At 37.6% G+C, this 26203-nt stretch overlaps 1 protein-coding gene across 1 annotated transcript; it reads right to left on the bottom strand.

Annotated features, from left to right (window-relative positions):
* Positions 1-387: 387 nt before the first annotated feature.
* Positions 388-25829, bottom strand: LOC112053000 (NAD kinase 2, mitochondrial). The gene is made up of 11 exons (XM_052886823.1): positions 25492-25829; positions 15307-15433; positions 14784-14948; positions 12076-12177; positions 10682-10790; positions 9749-9858; positions 8401-8524; positions 7104-7237; positions 6004-6143; positions 4760-4885; positions 388-3658 (listed from the first exon to the last, which is right to left on the bottom strand). The coding sequence occupies exons 1-11, from the start codon at positions 25538-25540 to the stop codon at positions 3540-3542; spliced, it is 1305 nt and encodes a 434-aa protein (XP_052742783.1). The 5' UTR covers positions 25541-25829; the 3' UTR covers positions 388-3539.
* Between the last annotated feature and the right edge of the window lie 374 nt (positions 25830-26203).

Here is a 26203-nt window from a genome sequence, read left to right as displayed (position 1 = left end):
AATGGGCATATAAGGATTTACACTTATTTATGACCCTCTCAGAATTGAACTTCGAAAACCACAACTAACATCTATTTATGAGAAATATTTATTAGATGTTTCCTCCCATACACAATTTATCCGCAATAACATTACTATTCAGAGTAAAATTTACTGCCTAACCAGAAATCTATAAAATCTGGAAAGGGGACGCCACAATTACTTTATAGCCCTTATGTGCTTACTTTGCAAGTAGAAAAATATTTAGCTCTTTTTCCTCAAAATTACAAGGTTTTTTTCTGGTCAGACTACAAATCAAACTAATTTTTAAGAAACAAAAACCTTTGAAACAAAATTCACCCTCCCATACCCTCAACCCTACTTAAAGTTTAAATTAAAACAATGAAATTATAATAAAACTGTCTTTTAATGGCATTAAATACATAATATAAACGCCTCGAAACGTCTAGACATTGTTGCTAATACAGCTGTACACAAATTTAAAAACTATGGTACGCATCTAGTCCTGAACTAATTTAGAAAATATAAATTAAAATTGACTTAAGCTGGGAATGACATTTAGAAGCTTTCCATTATAGACTTATAAAATAGGCAGACGGTATCTTGCCTTTAAACATCTTGCCTTTTAGCCCTGATCTTTAGGACTCAGTGTTTTTTAGAGCTCGGCGATTGGAAAGCCTTTTAAAAAGACTCGAGTCGTAAATAAAGCTCAAGCCTTTTTAGACTCGAGTCCTATTTTAGGGCTTAATGTTTTGTAGTCGTAGTTTAGACTCAGGTCTTATGGATTAAGACTTGCCTTTTTATTGGAACGAAGCTCTTGCAGTTTACAGTAAATTGGCATACATACATACAATACAGAAATAACCATTCAATATTTTATGTAGGTACCCATGTATGAGGCTATTTAACGATTTGTCTGTGTTTGACATGCAGGTAAGTTATTATTAAAAAAAAAAATTTGAAAATTCTAATCTGCACCGATTTCGTTCAAAATTGATATTTGGGCATTGCATAAATGGCGAGAACAGATTCTGAAGTAAAATTAAAAAAAGGTCGCCGTTTTTAAATTTCTTATTCCTGCACCGATTTCTTTCAAAATCGATATTTAAGCATTGCATGAATGGCGATAACAGATTCTGAACTCGATAAAACTCCCAGTTGCATCACTGTTTGGTTCAGGAGACGGTATCTGGCCTTTTTAATACATTTTTGCTATCTATAAAACAACCAAAAGTTAGCTGCATCCGAAATAGCTAGTTAAAGATATAAATAGCTATTTTAGTTAGGTAGAAACAGCTTCACCTTGAAGACCCTAAGAAACAGCTAAAACCTCGGAAAATCCGATTTCTTTTGCGGCCTATCTTACTCTTCGGTGACGCCTCTACACCTCCAATGCTCATATACCTAAGAGGCTGGTCGCGAACTGAAACAAGTCTAATAGTTTTGTCTTATTCCATTGACAATAATTGTGAAAGAGGGCCTTTACGTTATGTTTAGAGATTTGTGTACAACATAGGAGCATAATGATCTAGTAATTGGTCGACAAACTGGACAAGAAACCAAATAATTCTTTAACAATATTAAATGGTGACAACAAAGGATTTAAACACTATAAGGATTATACGTAAAATACAGCGCTCACTGACGAGGTGCGGTGAAAACATATTATGTTAGTTCTATTGACTAATATTGACATCTTCAGGAAAAGGTCAGGGTTACAACCCTGCTTGTTGAACTATTGCCTGCCAAATTGAAAGTTAGGTGGACGGGAAACGATATATTGTATCATATTTAAGATTAAAAATATCGAAAATCAATTAACACGAGAAATAATACGACAAAGGATTTATGCATTAAAAACTGCCAATGAGAAAATTGATTACAATTATTGTCTTCCATAAATATAAAACAAAATCTTCCGCCGCGTCTGACTTCGTTCTTTATTTTTAATCTGTTGTTCTGTTATTAACATCTGTTATCATCATTTATTAATAAATTTATAAAAATATTTTTTTTGTATTTTTATTGAAATCGGTTTAGTCATTTTATGTTAAAATAAAAATAACTGAAATACATCCTTGAAGTTCATGTTTATGTTAATAAAATTATTTAATTACCCTATCAATTAAATAAAAAAATGCCACTCGTCAGGTAAACGTCGTCAGTTTGCTGCGTCAAAGCTGCTTTAAATCGCATACACCAAAATTAATCTATTTTTACACACGTATGCTTACAACTATACTTAAGTACATAAATAAACAATACAATATAAATAATTTCCAACAACACTGACGTTGCGTACAAAATAATTAAAATAATTATCTTAAAAAATTAAAAATAAGGAAACTATATCACATAGAAAATTGCAATAGGATAAATAAAGAAAAATATTACAAAATTCAGTCTTAGTCTATGCTAAACACGTCCATACAATATAATACAACCTCAGACCAATTATAGAAGGACCTGTATCGCACTCATAGTCACGAACAAAATTGTCTGTCATTTTCTGAGGAAACCGAGCTTAGATTTGGTATATATCTTATACAAAACTAGAAGTTTTTGTCCGTTTTTCACACCACTTAATTACACAGAAAGGTATTTTTACGGAGCTCTTTAACCGACAAACACGATTACAACTATTTAACATCGATACTATAGAGACAGTTTTTATAATCCCATTAGATCGTTGATCATTTACTTTGACAGAAAAGTAACATCAAGCGAGGCAGGTCCTATACAATAATTGGTCTGAGAATACAACAGTCCATACAATTTTATATTTAAAAAAAAATCTATAGGATCTACTACGTGACTTAAATATAAGTACGCAGTAAAATGCACAAGTGTGTCCATATATACAGGTCCACTCTCTTTTCCTCACTGGGTCACAGTTGTACTGAGAAAATAATAAGTAGTTTTAAAGAATATACAACTTTCAAGTTTCAACTCTAAATTTAAGGCAATTAAGTTCTTTTTTCAAACACTAAGAAATAACATGTGTCATATTTTTAATTAACGTCATAATTTCCAATTATGTAAGGGCTTTGTTAATGTGCTGTGATGTTTTTAACCCTCGACGTAAAAAGTGTGATAAGATAAGTATAAGGTGTTATAAGTTTAACGTGTCTGTCTGTCAGTCTGTCACCATACCGAAAAATAACACGTTAAATTGTAATCAGTATTTTCAGTTCACAATATGACGGCAGATTATAATATCACGAGTGAAATTATAAAGTAACATATTTTACAATTTAACGGTAATATATACATGCTCCTGCCGCAATTAATTAAGAAAGTATACATTGCTAACTTGATCCCAATTGTAAATAATTCAATACAACAGACAAGGTCACTGAGGTCGTTAAATAATTATTTAAAACATTTATTTAAGGCAATATAAGGCATATTTTAAACTATTTTGAGTTTTTTTCATCATACCCTCACGCCACAATATAAACGAGCTTTAACCGATCAGGCTCTTGATTAAGAACCCAAAATGGGTTCGAAATTTTTCTATTTCAGTATTTATATACAATTTAATAAGGCAAAGCGTCCTCCATCTGCACAGTCATCAAGGAGTCTTCAGGGTGTATCTCTAGCAACGCCTCCGTACCGTCGTTGAAGGGAAACGACACGCTGCCGTCTACCACTAAACCTAGTAAATAAAATTAAATGTATCATCATCATTAGCAACCCTTTTACAGCTCATTGTTAATCACGAGTCTCCTCTCAGAAGTGAGAGGGGTTAGGTCAAAAGTCCATCACACTGGTCCAATGCGGATTGGCAGACTTCACACACGTAGAGAGTTAAGAAAATTCTCAGGTATTCAGGTTTCCTCACTGTTTTTCGTTCACCGTATGAGACACGTGATATATTTTATTTTTTTAATGCACATAAAAGTTGGAGGTGCATGCCCGGACCGGATTCGAACCTACTAAAATGAAATTATTTTATAAAAATTTTGATTACCATATGATTATGATAGTCAAAAAAATATAATGACCATTAAAAACCTTAAAAGATAGATATAACTGTCGCAGACTTTTTATTAGAACAATATCGTTTGAAGGGAAACAGTACCGTCATACATAATTATTGTAACAGTTTAAGGCAATAGGGTAGATGACAGTATTTTAAATTGTATATAAATTAAGAGTATGCTAATAGTAAAGCAATTTTGTAAAAGTAACAGGGTATCTGCGATCATTACTTTCGGAGCTACAGGGATTTAAAAGGTCAGATTTGCGGCGCTGCCGCGGATCCCTGAAAAACGCTCCATACAAAATGGCACGAACTAATGACGTCGTAAGCAATGTAATGATCGTTAGATTTGTATGTGCGTTCAAACAAAATTACTAATATCTTTGTTATTTGTGCGTTTATGTTTATAGTTCATATGTTGAAAAATGTCACATTTAATGTAAGGAAGCTAAAACTGTATGAATTTTCATCTAATTACGATAAAAGATTTTTAATAGATTTTGAAATTTTATAATCCTTTTTATTTTGCAAATATCCAGACAATCTTTGCTTTTTATGTATAAATTAGTTAACATTGACCTAATTTACCCGAATGTATCATAAAAATCTATATATTCATACCTAGTCATCATCCCCATTAACGTAACAGAAGCTCTTTACAAAATGAAATTTCTTCCCGTTTTTTGCCATACAGCATATAACCTTGCTATATACCAAACAAACAAACCAACAAAATCTTCAGTTTTATATATTAGTATATACTAGATTACTCACCGGCGTCCGTACAATGCGAGCGCACTCTGACGGCGCCGGCGCGGTCGCGCACGCGCAGTCCGCGCGGCGTGGGCCACTCCTCGAACGTTATGTATTCACGCACTGAATACGCCAAGTACTCCGAATCTGAACAACAAAACATAACCATTATCCAGTTTTCCAAAACATATCCAGTCAACCTATTTTGGGTTAACTTGACGGCCTACGTGGCGCAGTGGTATGCGCGATGGATTTATAAAACGGAGGTCTGGGCAGATTGAGATTTTCTTAATTTATCCAGGTCTGGCTGGTGACAGGCTTCGGCTGTGGCTAGTTACCACCCTACCGGCAAAGACGTACCGCCAAGCGATTTAGCGTTCCGGTACGATGTCGTGTAGAAACCGAAAGGATTTTCATCTTCCTCATAACAAGATAGCCCGCTTCCATCTTAGACTGCGTCACTTACAATCAGGTGAGATTGTAGTCAAGGACTAACTTGTAAAGAATAAAAAAAACTATTTTGGGTATTTTGACATTGGATCATAGTAGGATCACAGATCAAGTGATGTTTGAGTGTATAAACTGTTCGATTTCGTTAGAAAACATTCGATTTTACACAAAGATGTCTTTTAACTGTCTACTGTCAAACGCTTGTTAACGATCCTGAGACAAGGATGTGCAGCGTACCTAGTTTATTATCGATATTAGTTATTTATGCCACTGTTGTATACTGAAGGCCATTGCACGATTGATTTTTGTGCAATGAGGCGAAGACGATTTGCACAATAGACATCACGAGGGCTACAATGGCTAATTACGTGCAGTGGCATACAATACTTTTTCTACAACCATGAGAAATAAAAGAATTAACTAAACCTTGTAAATAATATATATACTGCTTCCTCTATATAGTCTCACCTATGAAATGGGAGTAAGAAAATATATTTTATTAAATACTGTTATTAAGTTTATTAATTATATTTTTGTAAATACTTTACCGAGATCACTCGTGAAGGAAATTGGGTTCGAATACAAAGAAAAATTAGATATTGGTTGTGCAAGAATGAACTTTTTAAGAAACGTAAAACTCGTAAATGGATAGTTTGATATTAAAACTTTATTAAATTTTCAAAGTTTATGAACAATTTGTGATAAATGTTACTTATCGATACATTTATTTTATTGTTACGCCCTTCACTAAGTGGCTCCATAACACCCGTAAATAAAAGCGATTTAAACATAGGGAAATGATGAGCGTGCCTCACCTGCAGGGAACATCAGCTTCTGGTTGTATCGCTCGGCCACTTCCCTCGCCTTCTCAAGCGTGGTGTCCATCTTCATGTTGTAGTCTTCCCCCAGGATCTTCATCAGCTCCAGGACTGAGTGTGTTCGGAGACAGTTAATACTGAAAGCGGGTGTTTATTCAGAGACGGGATAAATTAATGCTTAACATTCCACAGATTTACTGTGACAATGCCGGGCCCATCGTGTGGCAGAGAGAAAAGACTCTGAGCAGAGCCCCTGGCTTGTGAACGATGGGTGTAGGGTTAAGGATGACCTTGACAGTTAAGTAAAATCTACTTCTCTGTTCGTGTTGTTCTCCCTGCTGAGCCAAAGATCCTACTAGATTAGCTTTGGATACCCATTCTAATATAGAACTCGCTGTTCTAGAGAGGCCAAGATATTGGCCACACGTCTTCTTTACTTTAGTGTAGGAAATAATAGTCTGAAGACGGATATGACGTCAGGTAGTGCGGCTTGTTTTTTTGGAGTGGGGAGTTAGAAAGGGGCACCGATCGGTTGGCGGGAATGACTTGCGATACAAGGCGCTCGTCGCACCTTCAGTTTCAGTATGCTCGAATCGTTCCAGCCGTCCACATTTCTTGTTGTGTAATTGGGTTACTTGGAATAAGCGTAGAGAGTGACTTGGTTGGAGAAGGAGAGTGTTAGTTAACTGTCAAAGGCGCCTTCAACCCTAAACACAACATTCACAAGTGCGTGACTCCACTCAAGGTCATTCTCTGCCATTCTAGGGTCTCTGATATAAGGATGGATCTTTGTTCGACATTGGTTATTTTTATTTTGGTTAAAGTTTGATTTGTTAATTAAGTTGTTCTGATGAATGTTGAGAATTCTGAAATAAGGATGGACCTTTGTTCGACATTGGTTATTTTTATTTTTGTTATCCATTTCAGAGTCTGCTTCGAGGCTTCATATCGCAACTCATTCCCACCAAACGATCGCTACCCCTCTCGAACTCCCTAAGTCGCGCCACCTATCGTCGGCATGAGCCAACATGAGATCAAGCGACGTCATATCTGTCTCAGACTACTATTTCCTACAATAGTATTTTGTTTATTTGTACCTGTAATGCCATGAAGTGCTGCCAGTGCCGGTGGTCACACACAGGCCGGAGCTCTTTGTGTGTGTCCACTTGCCGTTGTCGATCTGCAGCCGCAGCAGAGACACGCGGGATGTTACACTCTCGCCTATGAATACCTGCCACCAACGTGATAAGGCTAAGATAAATGGTAATGATAGCTCAGCGAGTCGCGAAGCTGAAGTGGCAATGGGCAGGCCATATCGAAGAGCCGATGGACGTTGGGGTCCCAAAGTTTGGAATGGTGTCCCCGTACCGGAAAACGAAGTGTTGGTCGACCTCCCACTAGGTGGACCGAAGACATTAAGCGGGTCACAGGGAGCCACTGGATGCTGGCTGATTGAGACTGTTGTGTTTGGAAATTCAAGCAAGAGGCTTATGTCCAGCAGTGGACATAAGCCTCTTGCTTGAATTATTATTCTTTACAAGTTAGCCCTTGACAATCTTACTTACAATCTCCCCTGATGGTAAGTGATGATGTAATCTAAAATGAAAACAGGCTAACTTGTTAGGAGGACGATGAAAATCCACATCCCTTTCGATTTGTACACGACATCGTACCAGAACGCTAAATAGCTTAGCGGTACATTTTTGCCGGTAGGGTTATAACTAGCTACACCTCCTACTAGTCAAAATTCATGTCTATCGGCTGTTAATGATGATGATGAATAACCCGTTTGATAGTCCTCATTCCACCTAGTGAAAGGTCACCCAACATTGCGCTTTCCGGTGCGGGGTTACCATTCCAGCACCTTAGGACTCCAACGTCCATCGGCTCTTCGAACTATGTGCCTGCCCATTGCCACTTCAGCTTTGCGACTCGCTGAGCATGTCAGTGACTTTGATTCGTCTGCGGATCTCCTCATTTTTGATTCGATCACGCAGAAAAATTCCAAGCATAGCTCGCTCCATCGTCCTCTAAGTGACTTTGAGCCTTCTAATGAGGGCCACAACACAGGATAGTTACTTTATTAAATGAAAATCATATAATAATAATTAAATTAAGCTTGGGAGACGTGATAGCCCAGTGAATATGACCTCTGCCTCCAATTCCGGAGGGTGTGGGTTCGAATCTGGCGAACAAAAAACATCGTGAGGAATCTTGCATACCAGAGAATTTGCTTGTTTCTCTGCGTGTGTGAAGTCTGCCGATCCGCATTGGGCCAACATGGTGGACTATTGGCCTAACCCCTCTCTTTCTGAGAGGAGACTCAAGCTCGGCAGTGAGCCGAATATGGGTTGATAACGAATAATTAAGCTAGATTCTCTGAGCTATACATACCTCATTTAAAGCCAAAAACGGTAAAACTTTAGTCGCCATATCGGAGTTAGTGTCGTCCGTATTGAAGCTGCCAGGATTTGTCACTCTCTCCGGACTGTCGAGTGGATTTCTTACTGGGGGATATCTGCAGGTATAAGTCAATGTTAAAGCAATATAATAAGTTGTTAAAACTGTCTCATCTCTATAGACCTATGGTTATTTCACGAGGTGGAACGAAAACTCCTGGTTGGAGTCTTAGGTTGGCCGATGAGATATTGAGTTTTTCTTTTTTTCAAACAAATTTTCAACGTATACTCTCTTCTTTTTCTTCGAGATCATCGAAAATCTCTGGCGCATTTGATAAAGCTGTGGTTTTAAAAGAAAACTCCAGTGTTCTATATTTCAGCTCGTGGCATTTAAAGAGTTTAAATTATTTTTATATTATAAATTCAAGTTTTATTTAAAACTCCATCGCCCGCTGAGTGTCTCTGAGCCTTCTTATGTTTTTTTTTTTTATTCTTTACAAGTTAGCCCCTGACTACAATATCACCTGATGGTAAGTGATGATGCAGTCTAATATGAGTATGAGGAGGATGAAAATCCACACTCCTTTCAGTTTCTACACGGCATCGTACCGGAACGGTAAATCGCTTGGCGGTACGTCTTTGCCGGTAAAGTGGTAACTAGCTTTTTTATTTATTGACGGCCTCCACGGTATTTTTTATCCATCCATGGATGTTTTCCAGCTAATGGTAAGTCCCACATAACCCGTCTTCTCCCCTAGTAAGTCGGTTATCTCAGAAAAAGATTTCCCACAGTCACAAAAAAAAGCATGTGATAAAACCAGGTATATACCCATAACACAAGCTATAAATACCCTTACTATTTTATTATTTACTAGCGGACGCCCGCGACTTCGTCCGCGTTGAACTCGATCTAAACTTTCAACTACCCCTACCCTACCCCTAACCTAACCTACCCTACCCTAACCCTACCCTGACCTAACCTTACCCTACCTTACCCCTACCTCACCCATACCCTACCCCTACCCTACTCTACCCTACCCCACCCCAATCCCGTTTTTTAATTTTAATTAATATGAACTTTATACAATAACAATAAAGCTCAAATTAACAACGTTTTAGCCAGAAAAACATTTGTATGGGAAAAAGAAAAGGGCTATTTTTATGGTTTTTCCGGCAAATATTCGAATTTTTCTCCTATCCCATCCTAAAACTTCATCGAACATTTAAAAAAAAGAATTGGCCAAATTGGTCCAGGCGTTGTTGAGTTATGCGCTTACCAACGCATTTTGCGATTCATTTTTATATTATAGATTTATGAGAGTCATGCCATGAATGCCACTTACCTGCAATAGTGTAAGGTGTGCAAGTCAACTGGTGTGATGGTGTCCAGCAGTTTGGGTTCGCATGTGATCGTCGTGCGTATTCTGGAGCGACGCATCCAACGGAACCTGCCCTGAAATGACATTTTACCGTTCTTATTACTGGAACACATGCCTTAGGTACTTCACCCTTTTGTTACTCATCTAAGTGTTACTTACATAAGTAAATAGCACTTAGGTAAGGACGTAGTCATTGGGAAAGTTTTGGGTAACACGGCAAAAAGTTAGCAGGCTAAAAGATGATTAGATGCAATAAATATAAGGCTGTGATTGTTAATTAGATGCATAGAATAGGGTAGTTGACTCATACAAATCAAACACCCTACCGGCAAAGACGAACCATCAAGCGATTTAGCGTTCCGGTACGATGTATTCCGTATGTATGTATTGTACGATTCCGGTTTGACAGCCTCCGTGGCGCAGTGGTATGCGCGGTGGATTTACAAAACGAAGGTCCTGGGTTCGATCCCTGGCTGGGCAGATTAAGATTTTTTTAATTAGTCCAAGTCTGACTGGTGGGAGGTTTTGACCGTGGCTAGTTACCACCCTACCGGCAAAGACGTACCGCCAAGCGATTTAGCGTTCCGGTACGATGCCGTGTAGAAACCGAAAGGGGTGTGGATTTTCAACCTCCTCCTAATAAGTTAGCCCGCTTCCATCTTAGACTGCATCATCACTTACCATCAGATGCGATTGTAGTCAAGGGCTAACTTGTAAAGAATAAAAAGAAAAAAAAAATGTCGTGTAGAACGACAGTAGTCGTCGGGGCGTGGATTTCATCCTACTCCTAACAAACCAAAAAGTTAACCCGCTTCCATCTTAGATTGCATCATCAATTACCATCAGGTGAGGTTGTAGTCTAGAACTAACTTGTATACAATAAAAAGAGCAACATACCTCCTTCAAAGCCGTCAGCGCGCCCTTGACATCGTTAGAACACCACGTGGGCAGACAAAGCCGCCCGACGGACTTGTGCGGCGCACTGTTGAACCCTATCACTGGCTTGCTGGGAACATTTAATTAAATTACAATTAATTACAATATTTTTTGCTCGGAAAGACTTTCTTTATAACTCTAAATGAATGCGCAAAATTATACTTTATCCTCTTGTATATAATTTCGAGTATTTGCCTAACTGTGATGATTTGAAAAGTTTCATTGCCGTGCGATAACAGTTTCATCTCTTTCTTTTGAATCCCTTGCTATGCTCAGTATTCATGTTGGAGTCCTTTGTTAGCGACTGAATTTCGGCAAACGAATAAGGTTGATTATCTAATATATAAAATTCTCGTGTCGTGAACTCGGTGTTCGAACTTGAACTCCTCCGAAACGGCTCGACCGATTTTGATGAAATTTTTTGTGCATATTCAGTAGGTCTGAGAATCGGCCAACATCTATTTTTCAAACCCCTAAATCCTAGGATAGGGTAGTGGTAGGGTAGGGGTATGGTATAGGGATAGGGTAGCGGTAGGGTAGCGGTAGGGTAGGGGTAGGGTAGGGGTAGGGTAGGGGTAGGGTAGGGTAGGGGTAGGGTAGGGGTAGGGTAGGGGTAGGGTAGGGGTAGGGTAGGGGTAGGGTAGGGGTAGGGAAGAAGTGCAAATAAATAAATTAATAAGTCAAAGCGAAGCTTGAGCGAGTCCGCTAGTCTAATATATAAAATTCTCGTGTCGCGGTGTTCGAACTTGAACTCCTCCGAAACGGCTTGACCGATTTTGATGAAATTTTTTGTGCATATTCAGTAGGTCTGAGAATCGGCCAACATCTATTTTTCAAACCTCTAAATCCTAGGATAGGGTAGTGGTAGGGTAGGGGTATGGTATAGGGATAGGGTAGGGGTAGGGTAGCGGTAGGGTAGGGGTAGGGTAGGGGTAGGGTAGGGGTAGGGTAGGGGTAGGGTAGGGGTAGGGTAGGGGTAGGGTAGGGGTAGGGTAGGGGTAGGGTAGGGGTAGGGTAGGGGTAGGGTAGGGGTAGGGTAGGGGTAGGGTAGGGGTAGGGTAGGGTAGTGGTAGGGTAGGTTTATGGTATAGGGATAGGGTAGGGGTAGGGTAGTGGTAGGGTAGTTGTAGGGTAGGGTAGGGTAGGGGTAGAGTAGAGGTAGGGTAGGGGTAGGGTAGGGGTAGGGGTAGGAGTATGGTAGTGTAAGGTAGGGATAGGGAAGAAGTGCAAATAAATAAATTAATAAGTCAAAGCGAAGCTTGAGCGAGTCCGCTAGTTATTATATATATCTCTGAGCGGCCGGTTACTAAGCGGTCCCTTTAATCTATGCGAGACGGACACAGAGAAAAACTTACTTAGCGTCTCGGACCCTCGACGCGGCGAGCAGAAATGTGCCATCACCTCCGCACGGTAGCACCACGTCGCACCAGTTTATCAGCTTGTCATTGTATGTTAACCTGGAAATCAATACATATAAATGAAGAAGTGTCCGTCTGTAATTAAAAAAAAATGTGGTAGCTATTTATACTATACTAAAACACAATCAAAGTTTTTAAAATTTTTGTCTGTGCAGTCTGTAAGTCCGGGTTAATCTTTGAAAAGACTGGACTAATTTTAATGGAACTTTCACTGCAAGATAGAGGAGATTATTAAGCAAAATATCGGCAAATTTTTAGCGATATAAAATCCATGGTTCCCGCGTTTAGCCCCAAACTCATCATCAGCGTCAGTGACCCCAAGGCCCCAAGGCCATAGGCGTATATAGCGGGCGGGCCGGGTGGGCCGGGCCCACCCTAGAATAGTCCAGTCCAGGTATCCCACCCTAGGATACTGGGCTACCGATTTGAAATTCCATGATGAACGCCGAAATACTAATAATTATACAGAAAATCTCATTTAAAATATCAAATAATAACAATAACAACTTATAATAAAGAAAAACCTATAAGTAATAAATATTTTGAAAAATATACTAAGATCTTTTCTGATACCTACCATAGATACAAAGAAAAAATAATAAATAAGTCGAGCCGTTTCAAAGGTCTGTGTCTACAAATATTGTAAGTATAAACAGAGAAACACTTCGTAAAGCCTCCCCTATTTATTTATGAGGCACGTCCTATGTAAAGAGTCCTATATTCGTCAACTAAACGGTATAGGTCTTAAAGTGTTCTTAAAGTAGATATAAGGCTACATGTCTAAAAATCGGTCATTCACTGTTATTATTGTTTTTGGAAAACAAATAATTCATTTGTTATTAACACCTACATCATCATATGTTTTTTTGCGAAAATACTTATCAAATAATACGAAATTGTCAAGATTAAGCCTGACAGATCACTATCGGCTAATACTGAGGGATTTCCATAATCCTGTTGTTGCAATCAATGCATGAATATCATGTGAGGTGCCGATAGCAGAACACACCTGATTAAATAAATGCTGGCTGACCTTGATACCGGTTAAGGCTCATAGCACACTTATCAACTCAGAAAGAGATTGTATATTTATCGCCTCGCCATCGCAATGGTAAAAAAGCTTGTTGTTGAACTACACTATAACATTAGTTCTAGATAAGTTAGTGAACCTCGTTTGTGAAATGGCGGTAAACAAAGAAAAACAACCATGGCTGAGTTTTTTGTGGGTTCTTCTCGGACCAAGGCGCACTTGGAACCTTACCAACCTTACCACCAATAAATCATGACATAACTTGACGTCTCAAAAGTGAAGTGAAAACTCTATCAGTTTTTTTTATAATTACATTTTACTAATTTTTGCTTTTACAAGTACAGCCAGGGGCTAATACGGCTATTTATTAATTGCTATTAATTGCTACGCTCCTGATTATCACCGCCAACCAGCATTGGAACAGCATTGTGGGATTTACTTCCATATTCCTTCTCCTATATGGGAGGTCTAACCCTGTATCAAAATACGCTGATAATCATGATGACTATGACATGAAAGGCGTTTGTTGACATGTAAATCATGTATAATTAGCCTTTATCAGCAATAACACGGGAAAACACGTATTATATACATTATCTAAACAGAAATAGTCAATAGATTAACTATTAAACAGTTTACATCTTATTTATTATAGTTATCTTTGACCCTGCCCCTAGTTTGTTCGCTTAAAAACTCATTTGGACTATGGTCTGTTGGATCTCGTGTAGATATAGTTTAGATAGACTAGTATGAATTGAGTTTATTTATAGGCATTGAATGACATTTGCATTTGCCTCTCCTATAAGGAGAAAGGCAAGCAAGAATGATAATATGGATAAATATTTATTGTCTCTTAACCTTTAACTGGTGACATAGTTTTTGTGTAACATGAACTTAATCATTAACAGTCCACTGCTCCAAGGCCTCTTGCATAGACTTCCAAACACCACCGTCTCGAGCCGCCAGCATCAAGCGGCTCCCTGAAACCCGCTTGATCCTCGGTCCTGCGCTTTCCGGTGCGGGGTCGCCATTCCAGCACCTTAGAAACCCAACCATCCATCCATCTTCGAACTATAAGCCCTACCCATTGCTACTTCAGCTTTGCAACTCGCTCAGCTATGGTCACTGATTTGGTTCTTCTGCGGATCTCCTCATTTCTGAGTCGACCTCGCAGAGAAACTCTAAGCATAGCTGGCTTTATCGCCCGCTGAGTGACTTTGCGCCTTCTCCCGATATCTGACGTCACTAGGAAGTGGGTCTTTTAACCCACGATCTCGGAGAAGCCCGGACCTATATACTCAGGCCAAAACACCCTTCTAGAATGGTCTCTAAGTCCTAACGCTGGATAGCGAGGAATCGCAGTCCGCGCAGGGGCAATGAACAAAATGCCTCGGCCACGAAAGGGGCTGGAAGAAATAACCAGGGGCGCAAATTTCCCCGCGTCTTACTTAGGTAAGACGGCCAACCCTCGAAGCCCGTACCCCCATCCGATGCTCTCGGGAGAAGATGACACCACTGTTGCTGCTACAAAGTAAAGGGGCCGTCATGTCAACAGTTAAGGATGAAGTTCCGGTGATCTACTGAATAGTTAAAGAAATAATTGTGTTCGAAGTACCTGCTAGCCATTTCAACTTGCAATCCCATTTCCTTGAGACTCTTAGCGACGCCTTCTTCAAAGGACTTCTGCTCTCTGTGGTTGGAGATCATGGAGTCGTAGTCTGAGCCTCGCTTCCTTAATATCTTCTCCAGTTCTGCATCCGGGATGTTGTCGTGGCTGTGTCTGTAAGGAACAGGATATTTTTATTATTACCATTATCCATTCCTTCTAAGGAACAAACAGAAGGCTTAAAGGATAACTTCGTTGGCAAGTCTGTCTGTCAAGACCCTATAATTATCTGTGAAAAAGTTCCCCAGTTCCTGGACTATAATCATTCATCATCTGAACCTGAGGCGTAGGTACTCAAACGTCTGAACTCGTCTCTTCGTGCACGCTTGCTCCTCGTTGTCAAACCGCTCTCGGCACAAATGCGGCATCTCCTAGTCGCAGCAGAGTTCCCTAGTTGACGGCGAGGTGATACGGTTACGATCGCTTTCAGAGTTGAGTGTGCTATGACCTTAAGTAGTAAATGCTGACGTACTTTTCGTATTCGTATCTGGTGACCTTGGAGACTATGAGGCACTTGTCCAGCTTCAGCCGAGGCTCGCTGCCGCCGTGCTGCCGTCGGCCGGACATCCGGTCGCATAGCTCCTTGTTCTGACGGAGGCCTGCAAGGAATCATCATCATCATTAGCAAGCTATATTACTTAACAGACCACTTAAAGGCCAGGCCTAACCCTTGTTCTTGCTTAACTTGGACCCATCACGCTGTTCAATGCAATTCGACCTTAGGATGACTCAGTAACATATGGGAATAACATTTGTTAATCAAGTTATCGCTCAGGGGCCTTAGCCATGTTGCATGTCGATTCTCTTTCTACAAACGCTGACGCTTCGGAAACTAGAAAAATGTATGGGAATGACGGAATCAATCGATAACTCCATCACGTAGCCTGTCGATATCAAATGTCATTCCTATATATTTTTGAATTTTCAAAGCGTTTGCGATCGTAGTCACGAACTGCCACTTGGCTACAGGCCCTTATCTGTCATTCTTATACAATTTTGTAGTTTTCGAAGCGCCAACGTTTGTAGAAAGAGACCCAGGTCCCTATCAGTTTTTTGTGTTTTTATGTTTTTAAAGCCGACTGAATTTTTCAAGTTTTTGTTATATTAAAGATTTACTACATAATAAACACAGTTATCATTAATTCGCTAATTTAATCACGATATTGGAATAATCTAGAAGCCCGCCTATCACAGCATTGCTCATGTGATGCGCGTAAATTAATTCGTAACAAAGAATTATTTTCATAGCGTACATACCTCCGCGATAACGAGATTACAAGCGACCCAATAACCGATTCTCGCTATCACTCTACCGTAGTTTTCCACTGGGGGTCCATGTTGTTGGTAAATAAGGAAGCACCGGAAAAGTTGGGCTTGACCAGACAATGCTCGATTTTAGGGTTCCCTACCTCTAAGTAAAAAAAGGACCCCTCACTATTGTCTGGCAAATTCGTAGATAACACTCACAGGGGGAAAGGCTGCGCAGGTGTGAAATCGTGCGTGCGGGTAAGTGATGTGCATCAGTCGTGGGCTTTTTAGTCTTCGCTACACGCCCGGCCCGCGTGCAACATCGGGAGTGTTACGAACGAAGGTGCCAAGCTATAAAACCTGACTTAGCTATCCGTCCGTCAGTCTGTCTGTCAATACCGTATTATATCGGGAACACGTGGAGGTATATAATTGACCATAGTATATGCTCTGATTGAAACCATATACATATACCTACTCAGATCTACAGTTCTTTGCAGCATAAAAGCATTATAAAAGATACAGACAGCGTTTTATGCCACAAAATACGTATATAAAAAAAAACAAATAGTATCCGTTGTCAGAGATATTATACGTAGAACGTATTATATAATATCTCTGACAACGTAAATTAGCCCGTAGGCTAACTTGCATTTCTGCCAAATTAACCTGCTCCTTCTTATACTGCATCGACACCAGTGGTGCGGTGCTAACATGCGTCCATGTGAAAAGAAATAGACAAAATATCGTCGCAGTCAAGAGATAACTTATCATTGAATAAAAAAACCGACATCCACCTCACCTGGATAAAACCGAATCTGCGCATTTGGTAACACATTGACAGTAACATTGTACTTGATAGGCACCGGAAATAATCGGTTAACTGCCTTCAATGCAGAATAAGGCCAGGGGTTGATTGATAAGCACTGGAATTGTTTGGAATGCTCCGCTAAAGATAGTTTTGTGAAGCGGTTAATGTAACTTCGTTATCATCCCACTTCTGATAATGCCACTTGATAAATTGCCAGTCTTATGTAAATATCACCAATATTTGAATGCTAATTTGGATAGTATGTTCGCATGCGTGTTTCAGGTTTGGTAACATTTAGGTATACTAACCTAATAATAATAATTAAGCTACACGTATCTATTTTGTCGTGTATGTAGGTAAATGTACAATACAAGCGTATTGTGTCTCATACTTTATTTTTTTTAAGCGACTTCCAATAAGGAGGAGGTTCTATGTTCAGCAAGCTGTATGTAACTACGTTTTTTTTAAACTAAAAAAAAAATTGATCAATCACATGTTTAGTACGCGTCAAATCATTTGCAGATTACATAGATGCCTAACTACTCAGGGAGGTACTTATCTACAGAAGGAGAATGGAGAATATTGGGCATGTACAAAGATTAGGTACTGTAGTGTTTGTGTATACTACAATATTACATACACTAACTCATGTACATTGGTAGTGGGGGCAATGGGACAGTCACAGTCTATCATCGGCGCTTGACCAAGGCGGTCGTGTGCGATCTTCTTGCCATACCAGTGTACGAATGAGCCAGTGATTAACTTATCTTATAGTAAGGACGAGGATCCTTACAGGTACTATTAAAAAAAGAGCTATGAACTTTTATATAAACTTTTATAAATTATAGTATATTAAAATTGGCATTTTAATATACTATAGTTGTTCTTTTCAGTAACTTGGGCAATTGATAACCTAGATCTTCGGTGTAACCTGTTAAACAAGTACCGCAGACTATCGACCTTGGTTTTTTTAATACTATTATTTACACCATTTATAAAACCAGAAAGACTGAACGAATATCGATTAAATTTGGCAAAGAAATAGGTTAGCACATTGGCTTATTTTAATACGAAAGGAGATCTACACGGGTTAAACTGTGCACAGCTAGTCTATAAAATTATAAAGAGGTACAGTTTGTGGTATTATTGGTAGGAGGTAAGTAATCTCAGGATCTACAGAACCGATTTTGAATATTCTTTTACCAATAAAAAGCCACGTTACCCGTCAGCATAGGCTATATTAATTTATACCCGTATTTCCACAGAAACGGAAACTACACGAGTGTAACCGTGTGGCATCGCCTAGTGGGTACCAGATAAAAGCCTAAACACTGCAATGGTTTGGTGGGAGGCTTCGGCCGTGGCTAGATACCACCCTACCGGCAAAGACGTACCGCCAAGCGATTTAGCGGTACCATGTCGTGTAGAAACCGAAAGGGGTGTGGATTTTCATCCTACTCGTAACATGTTAGTCCGCTTCCATCTTAGATTGCATCATCAGTTACAATCAGGTGAGATTGTAGTCAAAGGCTAACTTGTAAATATTTAAAAAAATGGTTTTTTGCATGCATGCAGTTTTGGTAAAACTCATAATTGAGTTCACCGCACATGGTATAGGTACAAATACATGTACTGTCATTTCAACATTTGAAAAAAAAATACTGAGAAAATAATGCTTTAGGTAATAATGTACTTAAGAAAAAGATTCTCCTTTAACTAAAAAAAATACTTATCTGCGATTTTAAATAACCAATTTTTTTGTCATGGCATGGCAACTTTCCCAAACTTACTCTAACACAAAACAGCTTACTCTTTGTCGGGTAAACAGATGTTCTTGACCATCTGGGATACTAAATTAACCCGCAAGTATCAAATATATTACGTACGCAAGTCTCAATTACCTACATTAACCCGACGCCTCGACCTTGATCTTATTTTTACAGTTTTATCTACGTGTGTGTGTTTTAAATAACTCGACTCCAGTAGTATTTATTGCAATGTAATCTATTTTTAACCGACTTCCAAAAAGGAGGAGGTTCTACGTTCGGCTGTATGTATGTTTTTTTTTTTTTTTATGTATGTCCAGCGATAATTTCGTCAGTTATGGACCGATTTTGAAAATTCTTTTTTTGTTTTGAAGGGTTTACTTCCAGGGTGGTTCCATTTTTTTCATGTCAGGATCTGATGATGGCATCCTGGAGAAATTGAGGGGAACTTTCGAAAGTTGTAGAGACGGCTAGTGCGTTTGTTAGTGTTTCCATAAGATATTTTAAACCACTACAATTTTATGAAGGTTTGGAGTTGGTCTGATGATGGAGCCGAAACACAGACGATGGAACTCGTCAACGATTTACAGCAGTCACCTTTTGTTTGGGCTTGATTAATTTGTATTGATGAGTACTTTCCACCTATATGGGTTGTGACTGTATTAAGGGTCTGGTGATGAAGACGAGGGACAGTGAAGAGAACTCCTCGACGGTTCACAGTAGCTACCTCGTGTTTGGACTTGATAAATTTGTATTGATGAGAACTTTCCACCTAGATGGATTGTGACTGTATTAAGGGTCTGGTGATGAAGACGAGGGACAGTGAAGAGAACTCCTCGACGGTTCACAGTAGCTACCTTGTGTTTGGACTTGATAAATTTGTATTGATGAGAACTTTCCACCTAGATGGATTGTGACTGTATTAAGGGTCTGGTGATGAAGACGAAGCACAGTGAAGAGAACTCCTCGACGGCTCACAGTAGCTACCTTGTGTTTGGACTTGATAATTTTGTATTGATAAGAACTTTCCACTTAGATAGGTTGTGACTGTACACACGCAGTAGGTGTGCTAACACTAAAAATAAAAAAATAAAAATTTTAATAAAAAAAATTCAACCGACTTCCAAGTCAAAAAATAACTTTAACTAAAAAGCAAAAAATAACATCCTACCTATGTGCTACTTTCTGATCAGTTTGAAGGCGGTGCCAAGCCAGTGTCGTGTTTTAATTAAAGCTGTTTCTGAAAGAACCACATAAATTTTGTAGTTAAAACGTGTTTAACTAAAACATCACTGGCTTGGCACCGCCTTCAAACTGATCAGAAGGTAGCACATAGGTAGGATGTTATTTTTTGCTTTTTAGTTAAAGTTTTTTTGACTTGGAAGTCGGTTGAATTTTTTTTATTAAAATTTTTATTAAAGTTATGACTTATGACAGATAAGAAAGCACAAAATATCAAGTGACGGAGAGAGCTACGAGTATATCTTAATACTAGTTGACGCCGCGCAATATCACCCGCGTGGTTCCCGTTCCCGTAGGAATACGGGAATAATTTTTATTTCTAACACCGAAAGAATTTTTCAAATCGGACCAGTAGTTACTGAGATTAGCGCATTCAATCAAACAAACTCTTCAGCTTTATATTATAATATTACTAGTAGACGCCGCGCGGTTTCACCCGCGTGGTTCCCGTTCTCGTAGAAATACGGGGATAAAATATAGCCTATAGCTTTCCTCGATAAATGGGTTATCTAACACTAAAAGAATTTTTCAAATCGGACCAGTATTTCCTGAGATTAGCGCGTTCAATCAAACAAACAAACTCTTCAGCTTTATAATATTAGTATAGATATTAATATTATATATATATATTTTAATAATATAATATATAATATAGATGTACGTAATGAGTATTTTTTATTTATGTAGGTATTGTGATTGCTCATAAATAACTTTTTCATTATATACAGAGACAATTGTATGTAAATAAACATAAAATAAACAAACAAATATCTACTGTGACCTTTACCTCAATATCGGTTAGTCAAATGCTACAAACATCGGACCATGAGGGGTAATCAATAAAATAATGATTAGCAGATTAGATAACATGGCCCCCTAAAGTGGTTTTCTGTTACTTTTCTTTCTGTGATGTATAAGGCAAGCTAAAAAATTTGTTGAATTTTCATTTTGGTTTCTATTTTTATTTTTATTAGTTTACTGGTTTGGGTAAGCTCCAGGTTTGAGTCCTAGGTTGAGCTGTGTTAATTAGGTCATTCACAGACCAGAAAAGCACTAGCTGCGAATTTTTTCTTTTAAGTAATTGTCAGCAAATCTGCAGTTGAGAAATGAAATTCAAGATCTATCTTTTCATAAGATTGTCTACGAAAATCGTACTTAAGTATAGGTTATTTTTAGGGTACCGCACAAAAGGAAAAGTCATTCGAGCAAGCAGGAGAAATTGAAATAAACCATCACACGGAAATCATCTATACCTACTAATATCATAAAGCTGAAGAGTTTTTTATTTGTTTGTCAATTTGCTTGAACGCGCTAATCTCAGGAACTACTGGTCCTATTTGGAAACTTCTTTCAGTGTTAGATAGCCCATTTATCGAGGAAGACTATAGGCTATGTATTATCCCCGTATTCCTACGGGAACGGGAACCACGCGGGAGACACCGCGCGGCGTCAGCTAGTACAGTATAGATATCGTTCTCCTAGCACGACCTTACGTAATTTATCTACACATAACAAAACATAGCGAAATTATATCCAATGCCAGTGTAACAGATAATGAATGATTAGGCGAATTATATTTTATCACTAAATACCTACACGTGTAGATAGTGCACTGTAATGCTTTTTTGTTTTTCTTAAATTAATTTATGAGATAAAAATAAATAAAAAATATATGGTTATAAATTTAGAGACACACCCCAATCCAAAGGTGCTTATCTACTAATATTTACAAGTATAAATGCAAAAGTTATTCTTTACAAGTTAGAGAGAGTTACAACAATCTCACCTGATCTGATGGTAAGTGATGATGCAATCTAAAATGGTAGCTATTTAAACGATTAGATAAATACATTATACATAAAAAAAAAATATTGTTAAATATTTTACAATTTAAGAAAATATATATTATAAAGAAAATACAATTGAAACATTGCAGTAAAAACGACAATGAAAAACTATTGTCTAATAAAAGCAATAGGTAGGTATTGTTATTTTAATTTTTTATTTATTTTTTTCATTTACAAGTTTTACATTTTTTTTATTTGTATTGTAATGATAATTCTTGTGTGTAAATTGTTTACCTACTGTATTAATAAAAAACATATTTTTATTTTACTCCCACCCTACACCTACCCTACCCTACCCTACCTCTACCTACTCTATCCTTCCCCTACCTACCCAAGCTACCCCCACCGAATTCTACCCTTAACCTACCACTACCCTACACCTACCCTACCCTATTTCTACCCTACCCTACTCCTACACTAACGTCAATCAATTGTTTTGCCTTCTTGGTACTTTTCCACAAAAACTTGAACTTCATGGTATGGTATTTAAGTTCAAATTGCCTTTATGTATCGTTTGTATAGGAGTAAATAAAATATGTAAGGATGGACAACTCTTAACACTTAGGGGTTTGAAAAACATGGGGTTTAGGGGTTTGAAAAACAGATAGTAGCCGATTCTCTGACATACTCAATGTGCATAAAAAATTTCATAAGAATCGGTCCAGCAGTTTTGGAGGAGTAGTTGAAGATTGCAGATGAGAGAGCAATGATAGCCCAGCGGATATGACCTCTGCCTCCGATTCAGGAGTATGTGGGTTCGAATCGGGTCCGGGGCATCCAACTTTTCAGTTGTGTGCATTTTAAGAAAGTAAATATCACATGTCTCAAACGGTGAAGGAAAACATTCGTGAGGAAACCTGCATACCTGAGAATTCTCTTAATTCTCTGTGTGTGTAAAGTCTGCCAATCCGCATTGGGCCAGTGTGGTGGACTATTGTCATAACCCCTCTCATTCTGAGAGGAGACTTGAGCTCAGCAGTGAACCGAATATGGGTTGATAATGGTATGGAATGGTAAAATAATATCTTGTATTTCTCTGCATTTAAAACCACTCACTCTCTTTAACGCCAAAAAATGTTTAGTCCCCTAAGTATTGTTATATAGTTAACATTATAATTGTTCAAAATCTTCTACATTTTCCATCCAGTTGTTTTGTTAATCTTGTGTTTGTCGAAGTTCAATTGATGTTAATAGATTAGGTCCACAATATCTATTTATAGCACTTGTTATTAAACAAAGTGACAGTCTACATGTTTTGTTTGTTCATTGCAAACTAAATATGTAATGTTATTGTTTAAACTTGTAATGGTTATGATCACTGTATATTGTGGAACAAAGTCCTTACTTGTAGTAACTTGTAGTGTGGTTTGTTTGTCATAGTTATTAGCATTAAAGGAGCAAGGCCTTCCTTATAGAAGGGATTTAGAGCTTAGATCCACCATGCTACTCCAATGTGGATTGGTGGACTTCTAATGTTATGATTTCCTCTGTATCAAGCCCTATCAGATGTCGATAGTCTGGGCATATAGTCAAAGTTTAATTTCATTTACCTATTTTAATTAAGCTTAGTTTAAAGCAAGAAGGATGGATGGACTACAGAAGAACTCGAAAATTACTACACAGATTTTCATTCCATTTTCACAAACAGGTTATTTATAAGGAAGGTAATAAATTGGCTACAATATCCCTATAACTGTTGATTGTGGGCGTTGTAAATAGATCTTCATTTAACTTCATACTATATTTGAATGTTTTTCTTTTTAAAATCTGGTAAAAAAACCCTCATGCAAATGAGGGCTAAGTATTTGAAAAGGGAATATACTGTTTTAAATATTAGTCCTACTATCTCATGATACTTACGTCATGATATGCCGGTACATTGACGTATCATGACAAGAAATAGACCTAGACAATTGTAAATAATAAATTGAGATATTGTCATGATATAAACTATCGGTATTGTACAAAAGCTATCGGTTTTTTATTTGCGAGTCAGTCTATCACAGAGGTAACAAATATTACAATTCACCGCAATATAATATTGTATATTGTATATATTGTAAATATTGTATTGATATAATACAATAATACAAAATGATAGCAGTGAAGTGTAATATATACATTTGTTGTATTGGTGAAGAATACATAGTATTGAAACCTATCTGAACTTTATAACACAGACCAGTGGCATAACTTAGATGACAGGATTGACAAAATTGGAAATTAAAAATAAACATTGTGACAATATTTCTTCAGCCACATACAATTTGCAACAGGCTTCAACTATAAGGTTAAGCCACTGACATGTACTTATAATATGAGAAAATGAAGAATATGTGAAGGATATTATAAAACCTTCATTCTATAAATGCCAAGCTAATCAGCAATAAATAATATTCCTACACATCAGCATATCATAATATTATTTTAATAATTATACCTACTTTGCCTATATTTACAAAATGATACAAGATTATCATTCTAATAAACAGGAAGGAATACAATTGAAGTGTTCTGCAGTAATTCAATATAAACAGTTCCTTAAACAGTATATCTTAATGTAAGTATTTGATAAGCTAAAATTCAAAACTGTTTATTTCAAGCTCCCTTATATTTTATAAGTACTTTTAAAAAGTCTCCACCACAGAATGAAAATAGAGCCATGACAATATATATATCAAATATATCAAGATTTGTCATCACACCAAAACCTTGAAATTGAGTCTTTAATAACTCCTCGGTAAAGAAACCAGGCAGGCAGGAATTCAGGCAGGGCTATTGTTAAGTTTAACTTTTACTACTAAGATTTTAAGTGGGTAAAGTTCGTGAGTTTATGTTTATGATGTTGTAGAGGGTATCTCTGGATCTAATGACCGGATTTTGAAATTTGTTGTACAATAGAAAGCCACATTACATGTCAGTGTCATACCACCATATTCCCCACAATCACACCTGATGTGATGAAGCAGGCTTACTTGGAAGAGATACAGATTTATTCTTGTGACGTGTGTAACATGTAATGTAAGATTATGTGTAATTTAGTGTCAACAGTGTGGAAGGCACATGAACTCAAAGCGTATTGTCTACGAGAATTTATTTCAAGAGCGGTTTCCAACAGTTGCGAGCAATGCAAGCATCCTTGTGTTCGCGCAAAAAACCGTCAGGCGATGGATTAGCCCAAACGCCGGCGCGAGCGTTACATGTAATGCTCGTAGGGCTGTCCACGCAGAATTTGCATTACATTACATGTTACACACGTCTAGACTCAGCTCTACCCGTACCTCATACCATAATGCTAAATTAGTTGGCGGTATGTTTTTGTGGTAGGGTGATGTGGACCTGGACTTAGAAATTTTAAAATCTTTAAACGACTCAAGCAGGGAACAAACCCAGGACCTCTCTGTTGAAGAACCATGGCAATACCAACTGTGCAAAAAAAGGTTGTCAAAACCTTTAGTCAAATTTTAGTAATTATACAAATTACCATAGAATAAGTCAAAGGTATGTAACTTCGAGCAAGTAACGAAGCAATCTATGTCTATAAAAGTTTTGAGGTTAATGTTACAAACATTATTTAACAGATAAAAAGTGACTTCTCTGTTATCACGCTGTGTGCCAGAAATTTATCACTGCGCTAAAAAACTTTGCAAAAGTTTATCTAACGATAAAAACAGTTACGTTTCCAAAACTAATGACTTCAAACTAATTGATAGATAAAATGATAAAACAAAATAAATACTTACGCCTTATCCCCTTTGCTATTGACACTGTAAAGTTATTTAGCACTGACATATTACACACTTATCCTTATATCGATTGTAAATAAATAATAAATTTCTTATCACACACGAGAATCGGGTTACGTGCACACGATACCAAGTCAATGAATGAACTAAATTGAATTCTTCTTGTTCTTGAACAGTAAGTTTTGCGATGCCGATAAGTCGTTTGGTATGTTTATTTATCTTTATACTACTGATAATATATCATTTTCTCGTATATGAGTGATTAATTTTGCATTTATCTCCAATTATTTCGACCTTGCTTTTTTGGAGATTGCAGCTGATTTGGAGCTGTCAAATTCGAAACGTTCGAAACCTCTAGCAAATGTCAAAACGTCAAATATACCGTTATTCGTTCAGTAACACACTTTCTAAAGAAAGAGGCCGTTGCTTTCATAGATTTAGGTACTTTATCTATCTTATATCTATGGTTGATTTAGTTTAAGTTAATTAAATTACTTGATTTTTTACCATTTTTTTATAAGGAAAAAAATCATGCTATAAAACATTTCTTCATGAAAAACCAGTCCTTAAAGGTGGTCTAGAAATAAAGTTAAAATACTTAATATATTTTTAATTTTTTCAAGAGACGGTTACTGTACGGTAATATAAAAAAATGTAAGTAGTTTTCGTATTTTTATCAAGTAGGAAGTACTTCATTAAAGCTTATCTA

Source organism: Bicyclus anynana, chromosome 18 (assembly GCF_947172395.1).
Source record: "Bicyclus anynana chromosome 18, ilBicAnyn1.1, whole genome shotgun sequence".
NCBI lineage: Eukaryota > Metazoa > Arthropoda > Insecta > Lepidoptera > Nymphalidae > Bicyclus > Bicyclus anynana.
This window is presented reverse-complemented; position numbering and strand designations above follow the sequence as displayed.

Excerpts from the sequence above, each read along its gene's own strand:
- LOC112053000 (XM_052886823.1), bottom strand. The coding sequence starts at position 25,540 with ATGTCAGTGCTAAATAACTTTACAGTGTCAATAGCAAAGGGGATAAGG. Across the intron at positions 10,791-12,075 it reads TCGAGGGTCCGAGACGCTAA|CAAGCCAGTGATAGGGTTCA; the intron begins GTAAGTTTTTCT and ends AAATGTTCCCAG. Across the intron at positions 9,859-10,681 it reads CGCTGACGGCTTTGAAGGAG|GGCAGGTTCCGTTGGATGCG; the intron begins GTATGTTGCTCT and ends ATGTCATTTCAG.